General features: G+C 51.1%; 1 protein-coding gene across 1 annotated transcript in view; it reads left to right on the top strand.

The window, feature by feature from the left end:
* Positions 1-744: 744 nt before the first annotated feature.
* The window catches only part of NSMCE4A (NSE4A component of SMC5/6 complex), a 107603-nt gene continuing 83033 nt past the window's right edge, over positions 745-25314 (top strand). Inside the window, exons 1-3 of the mRNA XM_078643945.1 lie at positions 745-1701; positions 18766-18846; positions 23768-23898. Coding sequence (XP_078500071.1) covers positions 1419-1701; positions 18766-18846; positions 23768-23898 — 495 coding nt within the window. The 5' untranslated portion in view covers positions 745-1418. The remainder of the gene's footprint in view (positions 1702-18765; positions 18847-23767; positions 23899-25314) is intronic.

Here is a 25314-nt window from a genome sequence, read left to right as displayed (position 1 = left end):
TGAGAAGTTCAAGGACTATGATATGAACTGGAAGTAAGAACTGCATTGTACAATGTTTTGTTATTGCATAAAGGGGGGAGATATGTAGTGGGGGTCTAGTGTTCCGTCTCCGGAACAGGAAGTGCGGGAACAGGAAGCGGAAGTCGGCCATCTTGTTATTGGCGCCGACCGCAGGGGATAACAGTCACGGCTTCCGGCGCTCCGGGTAATAAAGTAGTTAAAAGACTTCCCGAGTCAGTGTGGTGATTTACACGGTTCTACAGAAACATATCCCATTTTGTGAATGTATTTTAATGTCTCATGCGTATCCATTGGTTGAATTAAATAACATAAGCTTTAACTGGGCAGTGAAATGCCGAACAAATACTGAAAATTGGGCTGTTGACCTCTGACTCCGACCTCTGATCCAATACTTGGGTTATTCCTGGCCTCTGGTTCTCTGCTCACAGTACCCCTATTTCCCCATCGCCCCCCACCCCACTTCGACCACTGCTCACCACCTTTTATATTACACTTACAACACTGCGTACAGTGTTATTGTTGTAATATCCAAAGGCTCCCATAGCTATTTTGGGACTGTCATTTCTCATTGCGTGTCCGTCGTCACTTCTCAGGTTCAGAGAACTTTTCTTGGCTAACTTTTCTTCGCGTGTCTGTCTATGTCATTTACAATCTATAAGAGGTTTTAGGCTTGTTTTCAGAGGCGCGCGGTCCTACTGGTTTTACTTTCGACCTATCAGCGTAACTTCCGGTTCGAGTTTGCTTTTCTGTCAGTGGCGGCAGCATACAGAGCGGCATGGTGCAGTCTGTGCAGAGAGGAAAACAGGACTCCTTGCGCGTCGGGGAGGCCTGGGAGAGATTCTGGGACAGTGTCCTCGGAGATCTGTGAGGCGGACAGCAGGAAACCTTTGTCAAGTGCCGGAATAATACTGTGACTGGGAAAACAACTTGGGAAACTCCGTGCAGGAAGGCGCAGGAAGGCCACAGGGGACCACAGAGGAGAGATCCCGAGGAGCTCCTCGTGGAGTAACGGGAAACTGAGGACAGCCAGTGATACTGTTTTGGAAGCGAGACTGGGAATATAGTGAAGAACAAGGACCGGGTAAAAACGCGGTGTGGCTCAGGGAGGCTGGGCAAGACCGAGAGGACCTCGTTTCCACAAGGAGAGCGGGGGAGGCGCAGCTGCATCGGGGATAGAGGCGTGAGGCTCCGAAAGACACTGGAAAAAGGCTGAGGTTTTGGCCCATTGAGGCTGGGAATAAAGAGGCTGTAAGGGTACCTAAAGCCGGGAAATAGTGGCTCTGGGTGTTACTGAAGAAGAGTGAGGTGAGCAGAGCAACTAAGATAGAAGTCCACGGAGGGACTTGTTGGGGCCGGGTACCAATGAGAAAGGCCCCTACACTTTAAGACGTTTAACAATGTCGGAGTCTAATACTCCCGGAAGGTCGGGGTTCAGAGGTGGTTCCCATCGAGGATCAGGGCACACTCCGGGCCCTCTCCCATCACCCAGGACCCCAGGCCTCCCCCGCTCGCCAGGCCCCGTACCTTCCCCTCGTACACCAATGCTTGTAGGATCGCCCGCACCTTCTGATGAGCAAGAAGAGGTCCTGAACTCGGGCGCCAGCAATGGAGCTGAAGGGGATGATACAAGCCGCAGGCAGATTCGGCATCAATACCGTGAGCTCATCAACAGTGTACAACGTAAGTCTCTTACTTGCAGTCATCTGACTAGAAGTCTTAAACTGGGTGCAACTAACAGCTCATCTAAGGCAAGCCGCGCATGCGTGAGGTTAACACTAGCTATTTTAACAGAGCATTCGGGCTATACTCCTTACTTCTTAATACACCTTATCACATTCAGTACTGTAGAACTCGCTTGATGCTGCATAAGCAGTTCGATTAGCTATCAATGCAAACACACTACCTTGCACAACGTGAACACATTCAGTGCAGCCGAAGTTGTATCCCAACATCCAGCGCCACATATACCACATGAACCAACACCACACTCACACCGGTGGTCGAAGTGGGCGGGATTAAAGGGCACAACGCGCCCATACTTTTTTAATTTAAGGAAAACAGTTCCCATACTTTCAACATAACCGTCCCTGGATGGGTATTTCAGAGAGCTGAAATGCATTCGCTGCAGTGTAGGGCCAGAAAGATGAACAAGCCTCTTGCCAGGGTGCCTGCTTGTCTGAAAGAAATGTAAATATACACAGCCGGTCAATTCGCAAATGTAAAGGTTACTTGGAAGCCGGTATTGGCTTTGATTAATGGAATCACTTGACATTATTGATGACACATTTTTTGGAGTGGCAGTGGAAAGGAATAACCAACTGAACTGTGAAGTGTGTGCTTTTTTAAAGGGGTGTAGCACAGGCCCCTGCACCCCTGACTATTCTGCTCCAACCAGGATTCAATTCCGTGACTCTCTGGTTACAGACACAGACCTCTGCAGTGCATTAACTACTATATGATAGTGCATTTCCCACTGATTAATTTAACTTGCATGTAATTTAATTTCTGCGTTATTTTATATGTACATACCTAAAGATGAAAGAAGGAAAAAAGTAACAATATTTTGTTTTTTGATTTAGCCACGCCTTTGACCCCACCCCCAACACTAACCTGCCCCCATTGTCCACTGTATCACAGTTCCCTTACTTTTTTAATGCACTTCGACCGCTGACTCCCACACACCTATCACAGACCATACAAATTGTAACCTGTCGCTTTACAGTATTCAAAGGCAAACTTAATGCATTCCTTGGATGCCCCAGTACACTGTTGTCCAATCGTAATGAAATGTAACCAGTTTTAGGCTCAAAGATCGTACAGTTGGCATCGGTTCGCTCTGCCAAGCCCAGTCTTCCCTGCTTTTTATGTTGATCAGAGGCATCAGCAAGGTTGTCAATTCAGCTGGGCTAGTAATCTGTTGACCCAGTGTTCAGTCAGATTAGTGAGGTCAAAGTTTGCTAGATCTGCCCTTAGTATTTTATCATCTTTCATAAGGTGCTCCGATGCCTCCCATATAAATATGCACACCCATACTTTGGTGTGACGTTTTTTGCTACATTCAAAGACACAAAAGATGACGGGAGGATGCTTTCAATAAGTCAAGCACCTTTCGTGTTTTTGCTGCATTCACCACAGATTTAAGGCATCATTTTGATGTGAACACTCACAACCTGCTTTACCTTCCCTAATTCTGACATGCTCTACATTTCATAGCTAGTCTCTTCGGTTTACTTCCTACCTTCACTTGTCCACTGCCACAGAAGCTAAGGTCACCCTAACGCTAATATTTTGCTCTCATCTCAACACGTCCATCCCCCCTACATCTGCCCTCACATGTCTACTTACTAACCCACTGGCCAGCACACCGACTACTAAACCTGCACTAAGCATTTCCTGCATGCTGTCCACAACAGTTCCATAGGCCAGTACACTGGCACTGTCACTCGGCGCCAGTGCTTAGTTTGTAATGTAATGGTAAGGGCTGTTGCCCAAAGCTGTGCTCAGAAGCCTGCTGCCGGCGATATTAAATGTCAGGGTACCAAGGCTGTGTAGTCCTGAATCCACCCCAAGTGTCTTTAATATACTGCAAAACAGTCCTTGCCCATTTATCTCTCTTGCTGGTCCCTTCTTCCTTCCTTTGTGGTGGTTTTCAGACATTCTCTTCTTACACCTTACCACTTTGTGTGTTTTCCCCCTCTTGCAACCAGAAATTGTCTGACGTAGGAAAATAAGTGCAGGTACCCAACAATTAGTGCTGGTGCCATCCACCAGCTCAAATTAAGCACGGTTCAGCGCAACACCAGTTCCCTCTACCCATCCTTAAAGCAATGTTCCTAAACCATGGCTCTGAATGCCATGTTGCTCTTAACTCAATGCTTGTACACCTTTCCTCTTTTCCCATCCCTTGCACTATCTGTACTTACATCAGCAGGCCCATCATCACATGGACTTGCAGCTGCATGTTTTATTTCCTTCACATGGTTTGACAGATAGTGCCACAAAAGGTGATGGTAGGAATGCTTGCAGTACGTCTAACCACAGTCAGTCGCTCAGGGTAGCATTTCAACCCATCATTATTTTGGCCACCATGCCACCTCCGTTTGCACCCAGCCATATGAATATCAGCCTTGACCATGCTCCAATGCGAACATTCATGCAAATCAGTCTTGACCATGCCCCGATATGAACATCCAACCCGAACTGCCAGGCCTAGTCTTCCCCCAACCCGGAACACAAGCAACCCAAGAACATTTTTGCCAAGATTGGGGCTTTTCAAATGGGTGTAGCTTAGTGACAGTGAGAACAAAACCCATATCTGGGCATACACTTAGCCTCTGAGGGCATTGCATCTAACACAGAAAAGGTGATCGGAGAAATGCTTGCAATAAATTTAACCAAAGGCAATTGCTCGGGGTAGCATTCCACCCCATTGTTCTTTTGCACACCATGCCACCTCTGCAAGAGATTATGCTACACTACCTCTGGTGTCCGAGCCTTTAAGAGCTGTCTGGTAACGTAACCTGTGACAACGCATATTTTGATCATGGTCATTCAAGACAATCCAGAATACTGCAGCAATGTGCCCAAGCACAAAGGTCCAGTCAGTGGTAGAAATATGATTGTTATACACATCAGTAATTCTTTTTAATTAAAAAAAAAAATACACATCAGTAATTTAATGTGATTTTTGAACATGGATGTTGGCAACTATTCCCCCTCATGTCGTCATTAAAGAGCAGTGAACAAATACACAACTAACATGTTCTAGTTCTTGTTGATTAAACATACATCCTGTATAGTCAAAGGCCACATGGAGCCTGTCCCCTTCCACCTCTGTAAGCATGATCCAAAATATCGCTAACACACATCGTTTTTTAGGTCTCGCCTGTCGATGCGCATGCGCATCGAGCAAGGCGAGAGTATTGGCACTTATCCGCTCTTTATCCACACTGCAAGGAATCGTGGCGATTCCTTGCAGTGCACGAGAAATTTAAGCTCAATGCGCATGCGCATTGAGCTTAAATGCGCGTGCACATGCCCCCAGCCGCCTGCCTTGCCTACTCTCTTCCACAGCCTCCCCCAGCTCCGCCCCCTCACTACTTGATTGCACGGCCGCTAGGCCGTGCCTCCCCTACTCTCCTCCCCCCTCCTCCTCTCCTCCCCTGCCTGCCTGCCGCTAGCCTTGCCTCCCCTACTCTCCTCCCCCTCCTCCTCCTACTCTCCTCCCCTCGCACCTCTCCCCTCTCCGCCCCCTCCCCTGCCCGCCGTGTTACGGTGAAAGCACATGGTTATTGGTGTGTCTAGGCTCTAAAACAAACGTGGTCACAAAGGCATTCACTTTTCCTTTTAATTTTCAATGGGGAGAGCTGATACCGAGAACCCGTCCACACTCTGTTAATACTGAACAGGAAGGTATTAGAGACTAGATGCAGCTTTCCATTGTCACCGCTAGCTTCAGCCTCCCCTTTTGCGCTCCTCCTCCCTCAGATTCATTTGCTCCAGAGCCAAAACACCGGCCAGGAAAGCAGACCACCACTTCCTGGAGAAGTCCTGGCTCCAGCATTCAGAGTCCCCTCCCACCGAAGCTAGTTCTCCCTCCCATTGTTTGACTGGCTTTGGGCTTCTCCAGAGCGCCCTTCCTGCAGCTCCAATGAAGGTAGGCATGGTATAAGCAGCTGCCTTAAAGTCACAACAATGCACTGCAAAAAAGGGCGCACATAGAGCCAGGAACACATATACTCCAGTGTTAGACGGGGACCCTGAGGGTCGGCCGGATACCGAGGGAGAGATCCCCGAGGGGGACCGTCTCCGGCGATCGTACAGACAAGTACCCTCCCTCCCCACAAACAGGCACCACACCAAGTCGAGTTCAAGGCTTTATATAAGGTTCTTAAGGCAAGGATATCAGCGATACAGGATAACTTGGACCCGGGGGTCCTCTCACTTCTAGTCTCTGTAGGGAAAGGGGGTAGCGGGACAGTCTTGGTACCGGATCGGTACAGGTTGTGGTAAAAGGCGAGCTCACAATCCTCGAGCTGGAGAGTCTGTGGATCGGGCCGCGGCAGCGCCAGCAGGCCAAGGTGATAGTCTCATAAAGCAGAGGGCCGCGGCAGCGCCAGCAGGCCAAGTCGATGGTTTCACGAGGCAGAGGGCCGCGGCAGCGCCAGCAGGCCAAGACGATGGTTTCACGAGGCAGAGGGCCGCGGCAGCGCCAGCAGGCCAAGACGATGGTTTCACGAGGCAGAGGGCCGCGGCAGCGCCAGCAGGCCAAGACGATGGTTTCACGAGGCAGAGGGCCGCGGCAGCGCCAGCAGGCCAAGACGATGGTTTCACGAGGCAGAGGGCCGCGGCAGCGCCAGCAGGCCAAGTCACGGATGAGTTCTTCTCGGGTCTCTCGACTCCAGGATACAACTGGCTTCCTGGTCTGGCCCTGCCCCAGTTATAGGTCTGGTCCCCTTTGATGTCCGGACCCTCGCGCCTGGGGGCCGGGAGGTCCGGGATGAGGGAGTCCAGACACCCAGCAGGGGGGTGGAGCCAGCGCCCAGGCGGCCGGGGGTGATCGACACCTGGCGGAGGAGAGCCGTTGACGATTCCCTCTCCCATTGACTCGCCAAGTGGTCACTCTGCCTCCTGGGGGGAGGTTGGTGCCTCGATGTCGGGGCCGGTCGGGCCCAGGGTGAGGGTCGAGTTGAGGCCACGCGGCCTCGTGCTGCAGTGCCCCAAGATGGCGGCTGGGCCGAGGCCGTGGTGTGGATGGTGACCCGGGCCAGCTGGGTCCGGAGCTGGTGTCTTGTGGTGGAGGAATTTGCAGTGTACTTCGGGTGGTCGTCGGGGACTCTGGCTGGGGATGCAGGGGGAGCCAGGGTCCAGGTCCCATTGCGGGGATGGGGGGCAGCCCGACCATGCGGCCTGTCCAACATGCGTCCCCCCCAGCTGAAGGCGGGGAGAGTCAGCCATCTTCCTGGGGACTCTCCTCGCTGAGGCGGAAAAAGCGTGACAGGCCGTCGGCGTTGGCGTGGTCCTGGCCTGGACGATGTTCCACCGTGAAGTCCATCCCCTGCAGGGAGATGGACCAGCGCAACAGCTTCGGGTTTTCCCCCCGCATTTGCATCAGCCATTGCAGGGGTCGGTGGTCTGTTTGCACCCGGAAGTGGGTGCCGAAGAGGTATGGCCGGAGCTTCTTGAGGGCCCAGACTACGGCGAAGGCCTCTCTCTCAATGGTGCTCCAGCGCTGTTCTCGGGGCAAGAGGCGTCTGCTGATGAAGACCACCGGATGGTCGACCCCTTCGGCGTTGAGTTGGGATAGGACGGCCCCCACACCATGATCGGAGGCGTCCGTCTGCACAATGAATTCCCGGCTGTAGTCGGGAGCCTGGAGCACGGGGGCCGTGCACATGGCGGTCTTTAGCTTTTCGAAGGCCGATTGGCAGGCCGGGGTCCAGTTGACGGTTTTGGGGCTCTTTTTGGAGGTGAGCTCCGTGAGGGGCCCCACGATGCTGCCATAGTCCTTCACGAACCGCCGGTAGTATCCGGTGAGCCCCAGGAAGGCTCGGACCTCCGTTTGGATCGTAGGGGGTTGCCAGGCCTGGATGGCAGCGATCTTGAGTTGGAGAGGGGCCACCAGCCCGCTTCCCACTTGGTGTCCCAGGTAGGTCACGGACCCTTGGCCAACTTGGCACTTGCTGGCCTTGATGGTGAGCCCGGCTTGCTGGAGGGCGTGTAGAACCTCCCGCAGGTGGCGGAGGTGGTCGGTCCACTGGTGGCTGTACACAGCAATGTCGTCCAGGTAGGCGGCGCTGAAGTCTTCCAGGCCCGCCAGTACCTGGTTTACCAGCCGTTGGAACGTTGCCGGGGCGTTTTTCATGCCGAAGGGCATGACTTTAAAGTGGTAGTGCCCGTCTGGGGTAGAGAAGGCGGATCGTTCTTGGGCCCTAGGGGTGAGGCCGATCTGCCAGTAACCCGCTGTTAGGTCGAAGATGCTCAGGTAGCGGGCGGCCCCCATCCGGTCAATTAGCTCGTCTGCCCGGGGGATGGGATGAGCGTCGGTCCGGGTAACTGCATTCAGCCCTCGATAGTCCACGCAGAACCGGAGCTCAGGGGCAACGCCCGGGGCAGCTGCCTTGGGAACCAGGACGACCGGGCTCGCCCAGGGACTGTCTGAGGGTTCGATCACTCCTAGGGTCAGCATCTTGGACACCTCGGTCTGGATGCAGGCTCGTACCCGGTCTGGTACGCGGTATGCTCGGTGTCGAATAGGAGGGCTGTCCCCGGTGTCCACATCGTGGAGGCACCAGGGGGTGACTCTGGGGGTGAGGGAGAACAGGGAGGCGAACTGCCTCAGGAGCGTTTGGCAGTCTTGGCGTTGCTCCGGGGACAGGGCCTCGGAGAGCTGGACCCCTTCCACTGAGCCATCCTGCTCGAGGGCCCTCAGTAAGTCCGGAAGGGGTTCGGAGTCTTCTTCTGTCCCAGTATCGGTAGCCATCAGGAGGCTGAGTTCGGATCGCACAAAATGGGGTTTGAGCCTGTTGGCATGGAGGACCCGTAGGGGGTTCCGGGCAGTCTCCATGTCGATTAAATAGGTGACGGGCCCCTTGCGTTCGATTACCTTGAAGGGCCCGGACCATCTGTCTTGGAGGGCACAGGGCTCAACCGGGGACATCACCCAGACCTGTTGTCCAGGTTCGAACTCAATGGAGGACGTGTGCTGATCGTACCACCTCTTCATGTCCTCCTGACTGGCCTCGAGGTTGGCTTTGGCGGTGTCTCGGAACCGCCGGGTCTGGTTGCGGAGAGCCAGGAGATACCGGTAGATGTCCGGGGGAGTTTTCTGGGGAGGCTGCTCCCAACCTTCCTTGACTAGGCTGAGGGGGCCCCGGACGGGGTGCCCGTACAGTAGTTCAAAGGGGCTGAAGCCGAGGGACTTCTGCGGGACCTCCCGATAGGCAAACAGGAGGCATGGAAGCAGTACGTCCCACTGGCGTCGAAGGGGTTCTTCTAGACCCATAATCATCCCCTTGAGGGTGCGGTTGAATCTCTCGACCAGTCCGTTTCCTTGCGGGTGATAGGGGGTCGTGAATTTGTAGGTGACCCCGCATTGCTGCCAGAGGGACTTCATATATCTGGAGATAAAGTTCGTGCCCCTGTCACTGACGACCTCCCGGGGGAACCCCACCCGGGAGAAGATCCCCATCAGGGCCCGGCCCACCACGGGGGCCGTCACAGTCCAAAGAGGGATGGCCTCGGGATAGCGGGTGGCGTGGTCTACAAGGACCAGGATGAACCGGTGTCCTTGGGCTGTTCGAGGGTCGAGGGGCCCCACAATGTCTATTCCCACTCGTTCAAACGGGGTGGTGACGACAGGAAAGGGTTGTAATGGTGCTTTGATTTTTCGGCCACTTTTTCCGCTGGCCTGGCAGGTGGGGCAGGCCTTGCAGTGGTTGGTGACATCCTTCCGCATGTGGGGCCAGAAAAAATGGGTCACCAGGCGGTCGTAGGTTTTATCCTGCCCCAGGTGTCCGGCAAGGGGGACATCGTGGGCTAAGTTCAGGAGGAAGTCTCGGAAGCGAAGGGGCACCACCAGCACCCGACTGGCCCCTAGTTCTGCAATTTTCTGCTCGCTGTAGAGCAGGTCTTGGTCCCAGTAGATCCAGTGGGCCCCCGAGGTATCCCCGGTGCTCTGGGCCAGGGCTTGCTGCCGGAGTCCTTCGAGAGAGGGACATGTTTTCTGTTCGGCCCGGAATTGTTCCTGCGTGGGGCCTCCCTCCTGCCGCCATTGTGCCAGGTCAGGGACGTCCCGAAGCTGGTCGGGTCCTTCTTCGGTTTGGGTCAAGGGAATGGCTTCTGGGGCGGCCTCCTCTGGGATGAGCGCGGGAGGAGGTTCTGGCCACTCGGGCTCTTCTGGGCTGGGGACCGCGCGGGCGGTCATGGACCGGGTCGTGACGCAGACCCATTCGGGGAGGCCAAGCATCCCCAGGTGCTCCCTCCGTTCGACAGCTGCCCAGGGAGAGCTTTCAAGGTCGTTTCCTAGGAGGCAGTCCACGGGGGCATCATCGCGGACAGTTACTTTTAACATCCCTGTTACTCCTCCCCACTCGAAGGGGACGCAGGCCATGTGGCATAGGCTTTCGGAGTTGTCGGCTGATCGAACAGGGCAAAGAATGTTCGGCAAGATTTGGTCTGGAGTGACGAGGTGGCGTCGGACCGCCGTTACACTGGCCCCGGTGTCGCGGAGGGCTTCCGCCCGGCGACCATTGATGTTAACCCATTGACCGTACTTCTGTGTGTTGGCGGGAAGGGGGGCCCGCGGAATCATGTCTCTCTCCCCTAAGCAGACCAGTGCCATGGCGGCGGGTGCCCATTCCGAGGGATCGGTCTCGTACTCCTCTTGGTCTTCCGGGATTATTTCTTCCCCTAGGGCCGCCGCTGCAACTTGGCGGGGAGTCGTGTTCGGATTCTTTGGGCAGTTGGGATCACTGGCGTAGTGGCCGGGTCGCTGGCACCTGTGGCACGTAATGTTGGCCCGGAAACCGGCCCGGACGGCAGGGCTTCCCCGGCCAACCGGGGTCGAGGGGTTTCTGGGGGGTGACGAGGGGCCGGGGTCTCTCCCCCGACCCTGACCTCCTCCTCCCCCTCGGGGGCGATACGATCTGGATACTTCGCTGGGTGCGCTCCGGCCAACTCGGGTGCTTTCCCACCGGTCGGCTTCGGCGGCGAGTTGTCGAGGGTCGGTTAGCTTGCTGTCCAGGAGGTGTTGCCGGAGCTCCACGAAGCAGTTGTTCGACAGGTGTTCCCATACGATAAGGTCAAAGAGTTGTTCGTAGGTGGTTACTTTGTTGCCCTTGATCCACCCCTCGAAGGCTCGGCTAAAAAAGTTCACGTACTCCACCCAAGTTGTACCCGGAATCCGTTTGCAGTCGCGGAACCGTTGGCGGTACATCTCAGGTGTGAGCCCGTATCGAGTGAGGAGGGCGGCCTTCATGTGGTCGTAGGAGGTCATTAGCTGGTCCGGGAGTTGCAGCAGGGCGTCCCGCCCTTCGTTGACAAACCTCCCCCATAATCCGGCTCCCCAATCGCTTCGGGGAATCCGGTGGGAGGTCATTGCCACCTCATAGGCTTTAAACCACTGCTGGATATCATCGTTCTTGTGGTATTCCCGGATGACATCTTTGGGGATGTGAACCTTGGGCTCGGTCGAGGCAGACGGGGTCGGTCGTTCGGGGAGCCCGAGGTCTTTATTCTGTTTCTGAATCTCCAGTGCTTTGAGATTGCGCTCATGTTCGTATTCTAGTCTCTTTTCCTCTAGCTCCCTCTGTCTTTGCTTGTCTTCCCGCTCTTCCCTGAGCCGTAAGTGTTCCAGGGTTATTTTTTGTTCTGCCAGCTTGAGTTCCCCATCCAAGCGAAGTCGGGCAAGTTCTAGTTCGTGGAGTCTGGTTTTTTCTCTTTCTCGGATCTCTTCCAGGGAGAGATCCGCTCTTTCTTTAGCTGGTGCGGGGCTCGTTTCGGTTGTTTGTGTTCGGGGTACGGCCGTACCCGTTTCTGCCCAAGCTTCTAGGGCTCGCTTGAAGTCTTCCTTTGTGCTAAGACCTGTGGTTGGAAGTCCAAGTTCTATGCAATATTGCTTCAGTTCCCGGTGGTTGTAGTCTTCCAATTTTTCCATCTGAAATTTTTCCGTTGTTCCGCTCTCTATTGACATGGTTGTTGTGTGTGGTGGGGCGAGTGACTTTCTGTACGATTATGCGTAGGTTCGGATCCCGTCGCTGGCCACCAATGTTAGACGGGGACCCTGAGGGTCGGCCGGATACCGAGGGAGAGATCCCCGAGGGGGACCGTCTCCGGCGATCGTACAGACAAGTACCCTCCCTCCCCACAAACAGGCACCACACCAAGTCGAGTTCAAGGCTTTATATAAGGTTCTTAAGGCAAGGATATCAGCGATACAGGATAACTTGGACCCGGGGGTCCTCTCACTTCTAGTCTCTGTAGGGAAAGGGGGTAGCGGGACAGTCTTGGTACCGGATCGGTACAGGTTGTGGTAAAAGGCGAGCTCACAATCCTCGAGCTGGAGAGTCTGTGGATCGGGCCGCGGCAGCGCCAGCAGGCCAAGGTGATAGTCTCATAAAGCAGAGGGCCGCGGCAGCGCCAGCAGGCCAAGTCGATGGTTTCACGAGGCAGAGGGCCGCGGCAGCGCCAGCAGGCCAAGACGATGGTTTCACGAGGCAGAGGGCCGCGGCAGCGCCAGCAGGCCAAGACGATGGTTTCACGAGGCAGAGGGCCGCGGCAGCGCCAGCAGGCCAAGACGATGGTTTCACGAGGCAGAGGGCCGCGGCAGCGCCAGCAGGCCAAGACGATGGTTTCACGAGGCAGAGGGCCGCGGCAGCGCCAGCAGGCCAAGTCACGGATGAGTTCTTCTCGGGTCTCTCGACTCCAGGATACAACTGGCTTCCTGGTCTGGCCCTGCCCCAGTTATAGGTCTGGTCCCCTTTGATGTCCGGACCCTCGCGCCTGGGGGCCGGGAGGTCCGGGATGAGGGAGTCCAGACACCCAGCAGGGGGGTGGAGCCAGCGCCCAGGCGGCCGGGGGTGATCGACACCTGGCGGAGGAGAGCCGTTGACGATTCCCTCTCCCATTGACTCGCCAAGTGGTCACTCTGCCTCCTGGGGGGAGGTTGGTGCCTCGATGTCGGGGCCGGTCGGGCCCAGGGTGAGGGTCGAGTTGAGGCCACGCGGCCTCGTGCTGCAGTGCCCCAAGATGGCGGCTGGGCCGAGGCCGTGGTGTGGATGGTGACCCGGGCCAGCTGGGTCCGGAGCTGGTGTCTTGTGGTGGAGGAATTTGCAGTGTACTTCGGGTGGTCGTCGGGGACTCTGGCTGGGGATGCAGGGGGAGCCAGGGTCCAGGTCCCATTGCGGGGAGGGGGGGCAGCCCGACCATGCGGCCTGTCCAACATCCAGCCTGACCGGAGGAACCATGTGCTGCACGCAAACACACTGTGTAGAGCGCCTCGCCAGCCGCCCAATAATCATTACCAGCAGTGCAGCGCGTGAGTCAGAGTTGAGGGGTTGGTGTGTTGTATTTTATTGTTATCGTTGATTTGGAGTGAGTTGTTCGGCACTCTTCTTAAGGGCAGCTTCTAAGTCACAGGTATGCTTAGCTGACTAGAGAGTCGGCTTTTTGTGGCAGGTGATATCTGTATGTTTAAACTATTCTGTGTTTTTAGTCGGTTTTCACATGATGTTTACTTCTTTTTCTATGTTTTCTATGTACCTGAGCTCGAGTGGAAGCTATTGAAGGATTTTACAAAAGCAACACTTATATAATAGAAGGGCACGTTCATTTTGCTTTAGGCACGGGGAAATTAAGTGACTTGCCCAGAATCTCAGGTTTTGAACAGACGCAAGGACTAAAGCCTGGTTCCACAGTTCCAAAAAACGGCAGCTGTAGCCCTTCCTACAACTGCTCAATACGTCAGTTGCAGCATCTCACCCTCACATTATCCAGTACATGATCTCACCCTCACGTTACTCTTTCTACGTGTTCTTCACCCATCACCTATGTTCCTTCCCCCTCCCGTGCCCTCATATGGTTTTACAAAATGCCGTCTCTGATTCCTTACAACCCCCACATTGTTATTGCTCTCTCCTCCCGCTCCACAGTTTTGTTTTTCTATACCAGTCAAACTCAAACCAGCAAGCAAAATCTTTTTTATTTAAAACTGCCTGTGTGTAGGTGCATGCATGCTTGGTGCTTGCGCCTACAAATTACAAAGCCGACTGCTTGTACCCTTTTTCCTGTTATAAAAAAAAAAGCAGCGCTGTACAAAATCGGGATGCTGTACGACAGGGCTTACAATCTTAGCAACGTCAATTGGGGCAAGGGCGAGATATATTGACTTTGCCAAGAGCGGTTTTTGTACTAATATCCCCTTCTCTGACATCTCAGACATGCCCAATAATCCCTATAAAATCTCTCACTTATCAGCAAATCTCATGTTGAGGCGATTACTATTAGGTCTTCTCTCTGGGACTTTGCTTATCACACATGTTGGTGTTACAGAGAGAGCCTTCAGTGTCTCTGTTTCACTTTACAGTTGTTTTCACTTCACCCTGTGATGTTTTTTCACATGTTCATACTGGGGACCCAAATGTTTGGGTTATGCTTTACAAGGGTTTCACTACGCTCTGATTAGTTGTTTTTTTAAAATAATTAACAGACGTTTTTACTATCTCATGTGTTTTATTTAACATGTTCACATTGGGGATTTTGGGAATTCCACTTTAAAAAGGTTTACTACACCTTAAGGTCTTAATACTCCTTATGATGTGTTTAACCTACTTGTTTTTGTGCAACTGCGGATTCCAGTCCTTACATTTTACATTTTAGAGGTTTTGTTTCGCACCCACCACTGTCAACAAAATGCGTCTGTCTTCTATTTCTGCAAATCGCAATGCCGAGAGCATTTCCCAGCCGGCCGACTTACTGCTTCCTTCCTTTCCATTTCTTTTCACGGTTTCTTTCATTCGCCCATCTCTCACTTTTTAATTAGTGCTCTGTTTTCTTCATTATTTTTCTTTATTTTAATATTTCCCTTTAAATTACCTTTCTTCTCTCTGATCCTCATTGTAACCTCTATTCGCTCTGTGTGTCGTCCCTTTCGCAGGCATCCCACCCCCTCCCTCTCCAGCGCCTGCCTTCTCTCTGCCCACGCATCACTCTCTCACGTTCCATTATTCTCCAGCTGCCTCAGTCTGCCTCGTCTTCCTCATCCTCCCTATGACAGTCCTTCTCTCACTTCAGGGCTTACTTCTTCTTTCCCTGTACTCCACAGTTTCCTTCTCTCAATGCGTAATTCTTTTTCTTCCTTCTTTTTTCCCTTTAAATTACCTTTCTTACGACTCTGAAACAACGCACAAGGAACAGTCGCACGGGCAATTGTTTAACTCACAATCACCACAAGAAGACTTCCATCCGTTTCTAAAAAACACGAAAGACCCAAAACTGTAGCAAATGCAGACATACCGAATTTGTGTACTAAACTCACCAACAAACATTGACATGCGTATAAAACAATACAAGACAACACTGAAGGATTAAAGAAGAAAGTTAATCCACCCGAAAACTAACTGACAATCAGAAACATTATAACTAAACGTGCGACACTGGTTATAGCAGTGTATATTGAACTAAATGCAGAAAAACAGCCTACACTTTAACTGTAATAATACTAAGAAAATAGAGACTAATTTATTTTATATGTGCACATAAACCCAGCTGCTCATTTTATCGACCGCAGAAACATGAGAGGCTGCGTCGGCCCTAAGGGTCTCCAGCGTGTTAACTGCATATCACAGGTAGATCGGTCGTCAGCGCTTTAACCCTCTGAGCTAGCTTTATTAATCCAGCTATCAGCAAACAACAAATTGCACATTCATGAACTGTACATATATTGTGGGAGTAACCCAACATCATTTCTTGGCCTTTCATCATGTATAATTTACGTGTAATCTGGGGTCATTTGAGCACGAACACTAGTACAGATGAGTGGAAATAAATAAAAAAGCCCTCTGCTTGCATGCTACTTTCGCGGCTCCTTTGATGTGCGTCCATTTGCCACCAGCCACTTAGCCACTTAGCCAATTTGTGTGCAGGCGCCGCCTCTGCTGGCGCGCGCCGCCTCTGCTGCCAGGCTTCAGCACACCAGGCTGCACACCCCTCACCCCCCAGTCACTTCATCCGCGCCCATTTCACACGCGCTCTGCAGGTCATAAACAGGACCATCTGCTCCACTCCCAGCACTGCATGACCATCTTCAAAGCAAGCTTGTAACACGAGCTGCCCTCAGACGTTCCAAGACACACACTTTTAATGCTTCTGAGGTCGATAACATGAGCCCCGTTGCATTGACACACACTGCCCTCACACACACAAGTTACTGTCACACACACACCCTCAACCCCTCACCCTCAATCCCTCACCCTCACCCTCACTCACCCTCACTCACCCTCACCCTCACTCACCCTCCCTCACCCTCAACCCCTCACCCTCAACCCCTCACCCTCAACCCCTCACCCTCAACCCCTCACTCATCCTCACTCACCCTCAACCCCTCACCCTCACTCACCCTCAACCCCTCACCCTCACCCTCACCCCCTCACCCCCTCACCCTCCACCCTCACTCACCCTCAACCCCTCACCCTCACTCACCCTCACCCTCACTCACCCTCAACACCTCACTCACCCTCAACACCTCACCCTCAACCCCTCACCCTCACTCACCCTCACTCACCCTCACCCTCCCTCACCCTCAACCCCTCACCCTCACTCACCCTCAACCCCTCACCCTCACTCACCCTCACTCACCCTCAACCCCTCACCCTCACTCACCCTCAACCCCTCACTCACCCTCACTCACCCTCACTCACCCTCACTCACCCTCACTCACCCTCACTCACCCTCACTCACCCTCACTCACCCTCACTCACCCTCACTCACCCTCAACCCCTCACCCTCACTCACCCTCACTCACCCTCAACCCCTCACCCTCCCTCACCCTCACCCACTCACCCTCAACCACTCACCCTCAGCCACTCACCCTCAGCCACTCACCCTCAACCACTCACCCTCAGCCACTCACCCTCAGCCACTCACCCTCAGCCACTCACCCTCAGCCACTCACCCTCAGCCACTCACCCTCAGCCACTCACCCTCAGCCACTCACCCTCAGCCACTCACCCTCAGCCACTCACCCTCAGCCACTCACCCTCAGCCACTCACCCTCAGCCACTCACCCTCAGCCACTCACCCTCAGCCACTCACCCTCAGCCACTCACCCTCAGCCACTCACCCTCAGCCACTCACCCTCAGCCACTCACCCTCAACCACTCACCCTCAACCACTCACCCTCAACCACTCACCCTCAACCACTCACCCTCAACCACTCACCCTCAACCACTCACCCTCAACCACTCACCCTCAACCACTCACCCTCAACCACTCACCCTCAACCACTCACCCTCAACCACTCACCCTCAACCACTCACCCTCAACCACTCACCCTCAACCACTCACCCTCAACCACTCACCCTCAACCACTCACCCTCAACCACTCACCCTCAACCACTCACCCTCAACCACTCACCCTCAACCACTCACCCTCAACCACTCACCCTCAACCACTCACCCTCAACCACTCACCCTCAACCACTCACCCTCAACCACTCACCCTCAACCACTCACCCTCAACCACTCACCCTCAACCACTCACCCTCAACCACTCACCCTCAACCACTCACCCTCAACCACTCACCCTCAACCACTCACCCTCAACCACTCACCCTCAACCACTCACCCTCAACCACTCACCCTCAACCACTCACCCTCAACCACTCACCCTCAACCACTCACCCTCAACCACTCACCCTCAACCACTCACCCTCAACCACTCACCCTCAACCACTCACCCTCAACCACTCACCCTCAACCACTCACCCTCAACCACTCACCCTCAACCACTCACCCTCAACCACTCACCCTCAACCACTCACCCTCAACCACTCACCCTCAACCACTCACCCTCAACCACTCACCCTCAACCACTCACCCTCAACCACTCACCCTCAACCACTCACCCTCAACCACTCACCCTCAACCACTCACCCTCAACCACTCACCCTCAACCACTCACCCTCAACCACTCACCCTCAACCACTCACCCTCAACCACTCACCCTCAACCACTCACCCTCAACCACTCACCCTCAACCACTCACCCTCAACCACTCACCCTCAACCACTCACCCTCAACCACTCACCCTCACCCTCACCCACCCTCACCCTCACCCACCCTCACCCACCCTCACCCTCACCCACCCTCACCCTCACCCACCCTCACCCTCACCCACCCTCACCCTCACCCACCCTCACCCTCACCCACCCTCACCCTCCCTCACCCTCACCCTCCCTCACACTCAACCCCTCACCCTCACTCACCCTCACTCACACTCAACCCCTCACCCTCACTCACCCTCACTCACCCTCACTCACCCTCAACCCCTCACTCACCCTCAACCCCTCACCCTCACACAGTGCAATAGGTCTCAGACCATTTCAGTTACAGCTTTAAGAAATGTTTATGGCTTTTTTTATTTGTAATTCTTTAACATTGGCTACAGGAAACAAAAATGCTAAACATTTACAAAAAAAACCCATAAACAATTCTAAAAGCACTAACTCTAATGGTGCGAGACCTATTGCATTTCCAATGCTTGTTTTAGTTTACCACATAGACTTTCCCTGGTAGCATTTTATTTAGTATCAGATGGTACAGGCTTCATTATGCTGCTTTGTCTTTTACACAAGTGGCTGTGATCGTTAATCTGTGCTTACTTGAAGGTTTAGCCAGAGACTGTTTCACCATTTTCGGTTTATTTAATTAGAAATACAAGATCAGTTTAGATGTAGCATCTTAAAGAGACAGTTCAATGCCGTGGCGCAGTAGAGTCAAGGTCAGAAAAGGCGTAGCTCTAGGTGGCGGTGTTGCAAGGGGTCATAGCAGTGGCCTTTATTTGGACAGGCAGTTCTCTAGACTTGGTATTGTCTCCTGAAGTGTAAATGTGCATGTGCACACCCTGCGTCTCACATTGGCTGTATTACTGTATGTTCTCCCTTTAACTCTTCTGTCATGTGTGACCAGTGTTTTGATATGTGCTTGCTTTTCTTTAGTTCTGCAACTTTTCAAATTTGTTTTGTGCAGAGAATCGGGAGGACATGCTAAGTTCACGGAGCAACAAGCTGACAGAAGCCCTGCAAGAATGTAACAAACTCTTTACAGGAGGTAAGTTTATCTCTTCTTAGATAAGACTCTGCTGATAGATATCCAGTGGCAATGTCGATCGCATACTTCAGCTTGTCTATGGCCAAATATGGCTGGATTGTATTTTGACTTCAATATAAGACACAAGGCCCTCTGTATTACCGAAGGCTCCCAGCACCTTTTTTCCTCTTACACACATGACCCATAATAATTTACTTGCACTTGGTAATTCTGAGGCAAGTGAGCTAATGTCCTCCAGCTTTGCCTGTTCTGCAAGTCACCTAGATCGTCAATAGATGGCAAACTCAAGGCCATAAATCTTTATATTATGCTAGCCATACTTTGAGCTATGGATGGGATCATGTGTATTTTATGGTGGTTCTGCCCCAGGCAGTCTTGTACTACTTCATAGTTGCAATAGTTATGTAGAATCTGTGACCTATATTTGAAAATTACTTCTTACTTACCAGATTATAAATTGATTGTTCACTGAACCTTTTAATACTAACAAAAGCCATTATAGATCAGTGCAAATGTGATGTTACTGAGTTTTTAATTCCAGATTTCTTTTTGTTCTGTATTTCTTTTTTTCTATATCCAAGCTTTGAAAAGAACATTGAAGATTTTTTTTATTTTTTAAATATTTTTAATATTTTATTCATCATTTTCTCAAAGAAGATGCAATACAACAATACATGACAATATATGAGCTCCACATCAAGACACCACGCAGGGTGACAGGTTATTTCCTTACACAGCCATGTTCAAAGCAGTAGATGGCGAAAAAGCAGCAAACAGTTCTCAGAAACATTAATGTGGCAACCCTGTGCTCCCAGGTAAGAAAGTCACCCGGGCTGGATAGCGTGAGTGGCGGAAACCCCTGAATCAATGGTGCAGAGGCGGTTAAACAGGAGACAGGTGGAGACCAAGCGGAAACCAGCACCAGCGGCCACCGCGGGCCAAGGGCCAGCGGGGGAAACAACAGCGGGGGGATTCACAAGCAGCTCATTCATAGGGCGGGAATAGGAGGGGCAATCAGGTCTCTGCTACATCTGCGGCCGCCGCGGACCCAGGGCCGGCGGGGAGCGTGGGAGAGGCAGCACCGCTAGAGGGGGAGCAGGAAAGAAGATAGGCAACCAGGGGGCCCCAAATGTCAAGAGGCCGCGATCTAGCAGGCATCAGGTCCCAAAATTCAGAGAGGAGTGTTTGACAACGAGAGGCATCTGCAAGCCAGTTTGCAACCGCAGGGGCGGGACGGCGGCCCCAGCACATCGCAATCCTGCGTCTCGCCAGCACCAGGAGCTTAGCGATTAACCGACGGGAAGCGTCTGGACACGGCTTAACAAAACTGAGAAGGCAAAGGAAGGGGTCCGGGCGCATGGCGGCACCGGTAATTTCAGAGATAGTGGAACAGACCTCTATCCAGAACCCCTGCACCTTCGGGCAAAGCCAGGACAGGTGAGCGAAGTCCGCTGCTGGTGCTGAGCATCGCCTGCAGGAGTCTTCCGGACTAAGTCCCACGCGATGCAGATGCACCGGAGTGCGATTAAAATCTGTGCAAAAACTTGAAATTAATCCAGCGGAGCCGATAGTTCGGGGAGAGTTTGGTAGTCTGGCTGCAGCAGTAAAACTAATCAGCGTCTGAAATATCCACGCCAAGATCCGCACTCCACGCGCCGCGTGCCCGAGTCGAGGAGATGGGAGAGGCCACCAACGCGAAGGCATACAATCTGGTGACAAGCTTGTGTGGAGACGCCGAAGTATACACGAAATCCAGTGCCGGGAAGGTAGGCGGCGGGTGCGGAAATGTCGGGTGCAACTCCTGGCAGGTGCCACGCAACTGATAAAATTGGAGATTGTCCATCAAAGATGGAGACTCAGTGAGGGAATAGAAGGAATCATCCGGGTACAAACACGCAACGGTCTTAAGGCCCTGAGACGCCGCATGGCGAGACATGCTGGAAGACTGCAGGGGTGGAAAATCCGGGTGGTCGACGATAGGTACAGTGTTAGCGGACAAATGGGAAAGACCTGAAAGAAGGCGCAGATATGACCATGCCCAATGCAACGTCTCCACAGTGTTTACTTCCGCCCGGGGACGCAACGCAGGAGCAAATAAGGCTGTGGACAAGGGCCAGGGGGAGGCAACATCCAGCTCCACCGTGACATGGGGTTGGTAAGGGGTGGGATGCAGCCAAAAATGAAGAAAACTAGCTTGAGCACAGAGAGCGAACAATTTAAAATCCGGGACACCCAGCCCGCCGGCTGACATAGGCAAGGTTAGGATGTCGTAAGCAATCCTGGGTTGTTGTCCGGCCCAGACCAGCGATACTACCAGCGAACGGAGCCGGCGGAAAAAAGAAGAGGTAAGAGGGATAGGTATGTTAGGAAAGAGGTAAAGGAATTTGCGGAGTACCACCATCTTGGCTATAGCAACTCGACCCGCCAGGGATAATGGCAACCGGCTCCACTGAGGGATTCTAGACTCGAACCAATCCACCGCGCGGCCAAAATTGGATCGCCAGAGCTCATCCTGGTCCCTGCTCAGACAAATCCCCAGGTAACGCGTGGGGCCAGATGGCCACTCAAAAGGAAAATCAGGCGCAAATGGGAGAGTGGCGTCAGTCAGGGGAAAGAGCACAGATTTAGTTCAGTTGATCTGGACGCCTGAAAGCCCGCCAAACCGAATCACCTCCCGCACCAGGGGACTGAGGTTGTCCTGGGGATGACAAACATAAAGAGTGACATCATCAGCATACATGGAGACCAGGAGGGAGCGGGATGAAAACCCAATACCCCTGTGAGTATGGTGCTGCCGCAGCTGGGCGGCCAGGGGTTCCATAGCGATGGCGAAAAGCATGGGCGATAATGGACACCCCTGCCTGGTTCCACGCGAAATGGCGATGGGATCTGACACAAGTCCGTTTATGCGATGCTGAGCCGTGGGGTAAAAAGAAGTTTAATGTTCTGCAGACAATGGGCACTGAAACCCATTCGAGACAGGACATAAAATAGAAAGGGCCATTTCAGGGTATCAAACGCCTTCCTGGCGTCAAGCAATGCCGTCACGGCTGGGAGCTCAGGGTTAATTTGGTGTAATACAGCAAAAATGGTACGGAGATTGTGGGAAGTAGCCCTACCAGGGATGAAGCCAACATTGAAGAGAGTTAGTGCTGTAGAACTGTGATTACGTGTAACTAGAGATGAGGAAAGGAATAGTCACAAGACTGGAAATGGCAAATGAGCTTCATGGTGTATTAGTTTAGGCCAGGATTACGGAGTCTAGTATGTTAGATATGTGAATCACAGATTATGGCACCAGAAAGTTTCAGTGCCACAGAATGATTAAAAATGTTCCACGTCTTTAACCAAGCTTCATGTGAGGTTCCACGCTCAACGTAGAACCGTATTTATTTATTTATTTATTTAGAGAGTTTTATATAGCGTGAACGTGACCCTTGGGTATCAGAGCGCTTCACAGTTACATATACATGAGGTAGGTTTGAGATACAACTTGCATTACATTACCATATAGTGAATGAGGTAGGTATGTATAGAGCTATATAGTAAACGCATCACACTGACATGAGGTAGGTTAGGTATACGTTAAATGGGGATATATCCTAGAATATGTACAATGGTTTGATAAAAAATTAGGCTAGAAATAGCATCAGGATTAACTTTTCTATAAAATTTCAGTCTGCGTCTATCTCCCAGGTTATCAAATAAGTTATTCTACTAGCCTACTATACTGTATATTACTGCTGAAAACCAAGAACTGATCAATAAGCGTGGAAAACACATTTCTTCCTACTGCTTGAATCCAAAGCTAGCTTTCTTTGAATGCTCCGTGATAATATTTAATTCGATTTAAATGTGTTTGATTGAAATCCTAAGAATTCATCACAAAAATATCTATGTAAGACTATACATGTAGAATATAAAGGCTAAACACTGAAATGTTACAGAGCCTACTCAACTGAAATAGTTGTGAGCTTGTTTTGTACTCAATACAACCTAGCATACTACCAATGTAATGTACGTAGTTGCTAATTTCATTGTGCGGACATATAAATATCACTTGCAATCTGAAGAATATACAAGCCTAAGAAGTGGGCTGAGCTGTGCTCCTCCTCCAGAAAAGAAACTTGCAATAGTGCAGTCAGAGACAAGGCTTCTGAAACAAAATGAAAAGGAAGAGCTCGATACTGCACAAAATGAATAATTTTTAGGAATGCTATTTAGCTGTTTAATGGAGAAGTTAAAAAACGTAGTTCTGTTGCTGATTAAAGTCTTCAAAGGTAATAAATAGGAGTAACCTAAAACCAAGTGGAGTCTTTGATTTTTCATTAAAGGGGAAACTTAAATACTTTTGGGTGTTTGATCAACAGAAGATGACAAAAAGCTATTCTATCATTTAGAAAGCTCGTAAGTACACTGCAGTCCAAACTAGAGTCCCACACTGGTGTGCTTCAGTCAGGTGCCTGTTAACAGTCCCACAATGTCTTTGAGGTAGTTTGTTTTCTTCGTTGCTGCCATTTGATAGTGGAGCCGTTTCCCTGTTTACAGTGAAGTATTTTTCTTTTTGTTAACTTATTTATTCTCAAACATATTGTCAGTTGTATTCATGTGTTTGTTTACCGTTCTCTTTACCAACTCTGCACGCTGCAGAAAAATAATTATTCACTATATCCTTATTCAGAAAACCTGAGTAACGTGCTTATGGTATCTGATCACTTGGTCGGTGGAGAAAATGGCATAAAAAAAGACCAGCTATTTAACCTCAAATTCCTGCTATGCGGAGAATATCCTTTACAGAGTTGGATTTCTATTTCAGATCTGTTCTTTCATAGCCGTGCAAATACTTCCTCATTCTTAACTCTCCCATCAACCTCCTCTGTGTATGATCATATTGAGAAAACAAGATGCTTTATTCCCACAGTATCTCAGGCCAGAGAGGCAGCCCTTGATGCCCAGTTCCTGGTGTTGGCAACAAACCTGGGGAAAGAAAAAGCCAACCAGTTACATTCAGATATGACTGTCTTTGACCCAACAGCGTTTGCTGAAGATCTGGTGAGAATTACTTTTTGTTTTGGGCTCCTTCCTTGAGCCATCGTGCTGTTTTTAAAAAACATTGGTCAGTATTAGAAATGCAATCTGTATACACACAGGGGTTGATGCACATATACAAATACATAATTAAAAAAAACATCAGTTTCACAGTCCAACATAAGCAGTAGCTATCGATCTAATGCTCCCCACGTAGAAGCGTGGGTGGTGGAAGTTGTAAAATGTCTCCTCTTGTACTCCTATATTTTCTTTAAGCTCTTTACCTAGCAGTAATATCTCTCCTGTAAAGTGTAGTATTTTTATCTTTATAGACTTAGCCGGAATCAGACCTGTCCCTATTTTTTTTTTTAATTGATCTTTTTTGACAAAAATGGAAGATATGAAGGTTACAGAACAAGTTCCGGCTCCGTAATGCCTCCGACTATAGCGTGTATGCCATACTATACATTGTCTTTAGGCGCGTAAGTAAAAGGTAACATTAACAGCTGCTCTGCTGAATTTCACTCGTTATGACCTTGAAAAGATGAAAGGCTGGGTCTGCCTCCGCAAGGCTAAAACTTGTAATCTTCAGATTACACAGTCATACTTGCATTCCCCTTCGCTTACCTTTCTGCAGCTGTGCTCAACCAAAAAGTATGAACATGTACGATCCTGCAATGTACTACTAAATTGTCCCCAAATTAGAACAAAAGTAGCACTTTGCTGGGCTTAGAAGCCACTAGTGCCCAGACGTACCTGTTAAAAGGAGCTGTGGTACAGGTTCTTCTTAGGATATTCAAGGAGAGTCCCCCTTCAAATGTGGGTGCCAATATGCACGCACAATCTGCATTCGTCATCCAGCCTGCACTGAGATTGAGGTAGAGCTTTCTACAAACTATGTAGAATTTCAGTGTTTGCCCATGCACCCTGATGCTGAGAAAGGATGTTAGAGAAGCGTGAGGGAGGAGCCGCCGAAAGCAGAATTCAGACCTAGAGTTGGACTCTTGATGTCCTCAAGTTGAAGGGTGCCGAGATGTTGTAAAGATTAAGGGATTCAATAATTCAGTCTTTTGATGGCGTATAAGGTAGCAGGAACAGGTACACTTTTTTTGTTTATATAAAACTGAATATATTTGATTAAAATAAAAAAAATGATTACTGATTCTCATAGTCCAGGTGTGTTAATCGAGAAATGACAGCATACTTTCCTCGGAGGATAGCTGTGTTTAGGCCCAGTAGAAAATGGTAAGCTCAAACAATCTGATCCTACCCAAACTCTGATATATGTATAGGAACTTGGCATATGGGTGAAATTCTGTTTTCTTATTTCACAAGAGAACAAAGACGCGAGTAGGCAGCAGGATATTGCCTGTTTTAATTTATATATACTAGTCAGAGGTATGTACTAACCAGATGAGGAAATCTGGCAGAGTAGAAAGT

Source organism: Lissotriton helveticus, chromosome 5_1 (genome assembly GCF_964261635.1).
Source record: "Lissotriton helveticus chromosome 5_1, aLisHel1.1, whole genome shotgun sequence".
In the NCBI taxonomy this organism is placed as follows: Eukaryota; Metazoa; Chordata; class Amphibia; order Caudata; family Salamandridae; genus Lissotriton; species Lissotriton helveticus.
Note: the sequence above shows the minus strand (reverse complement) of the source record. Positions and strands in the feature narration are given on the sequence as shown.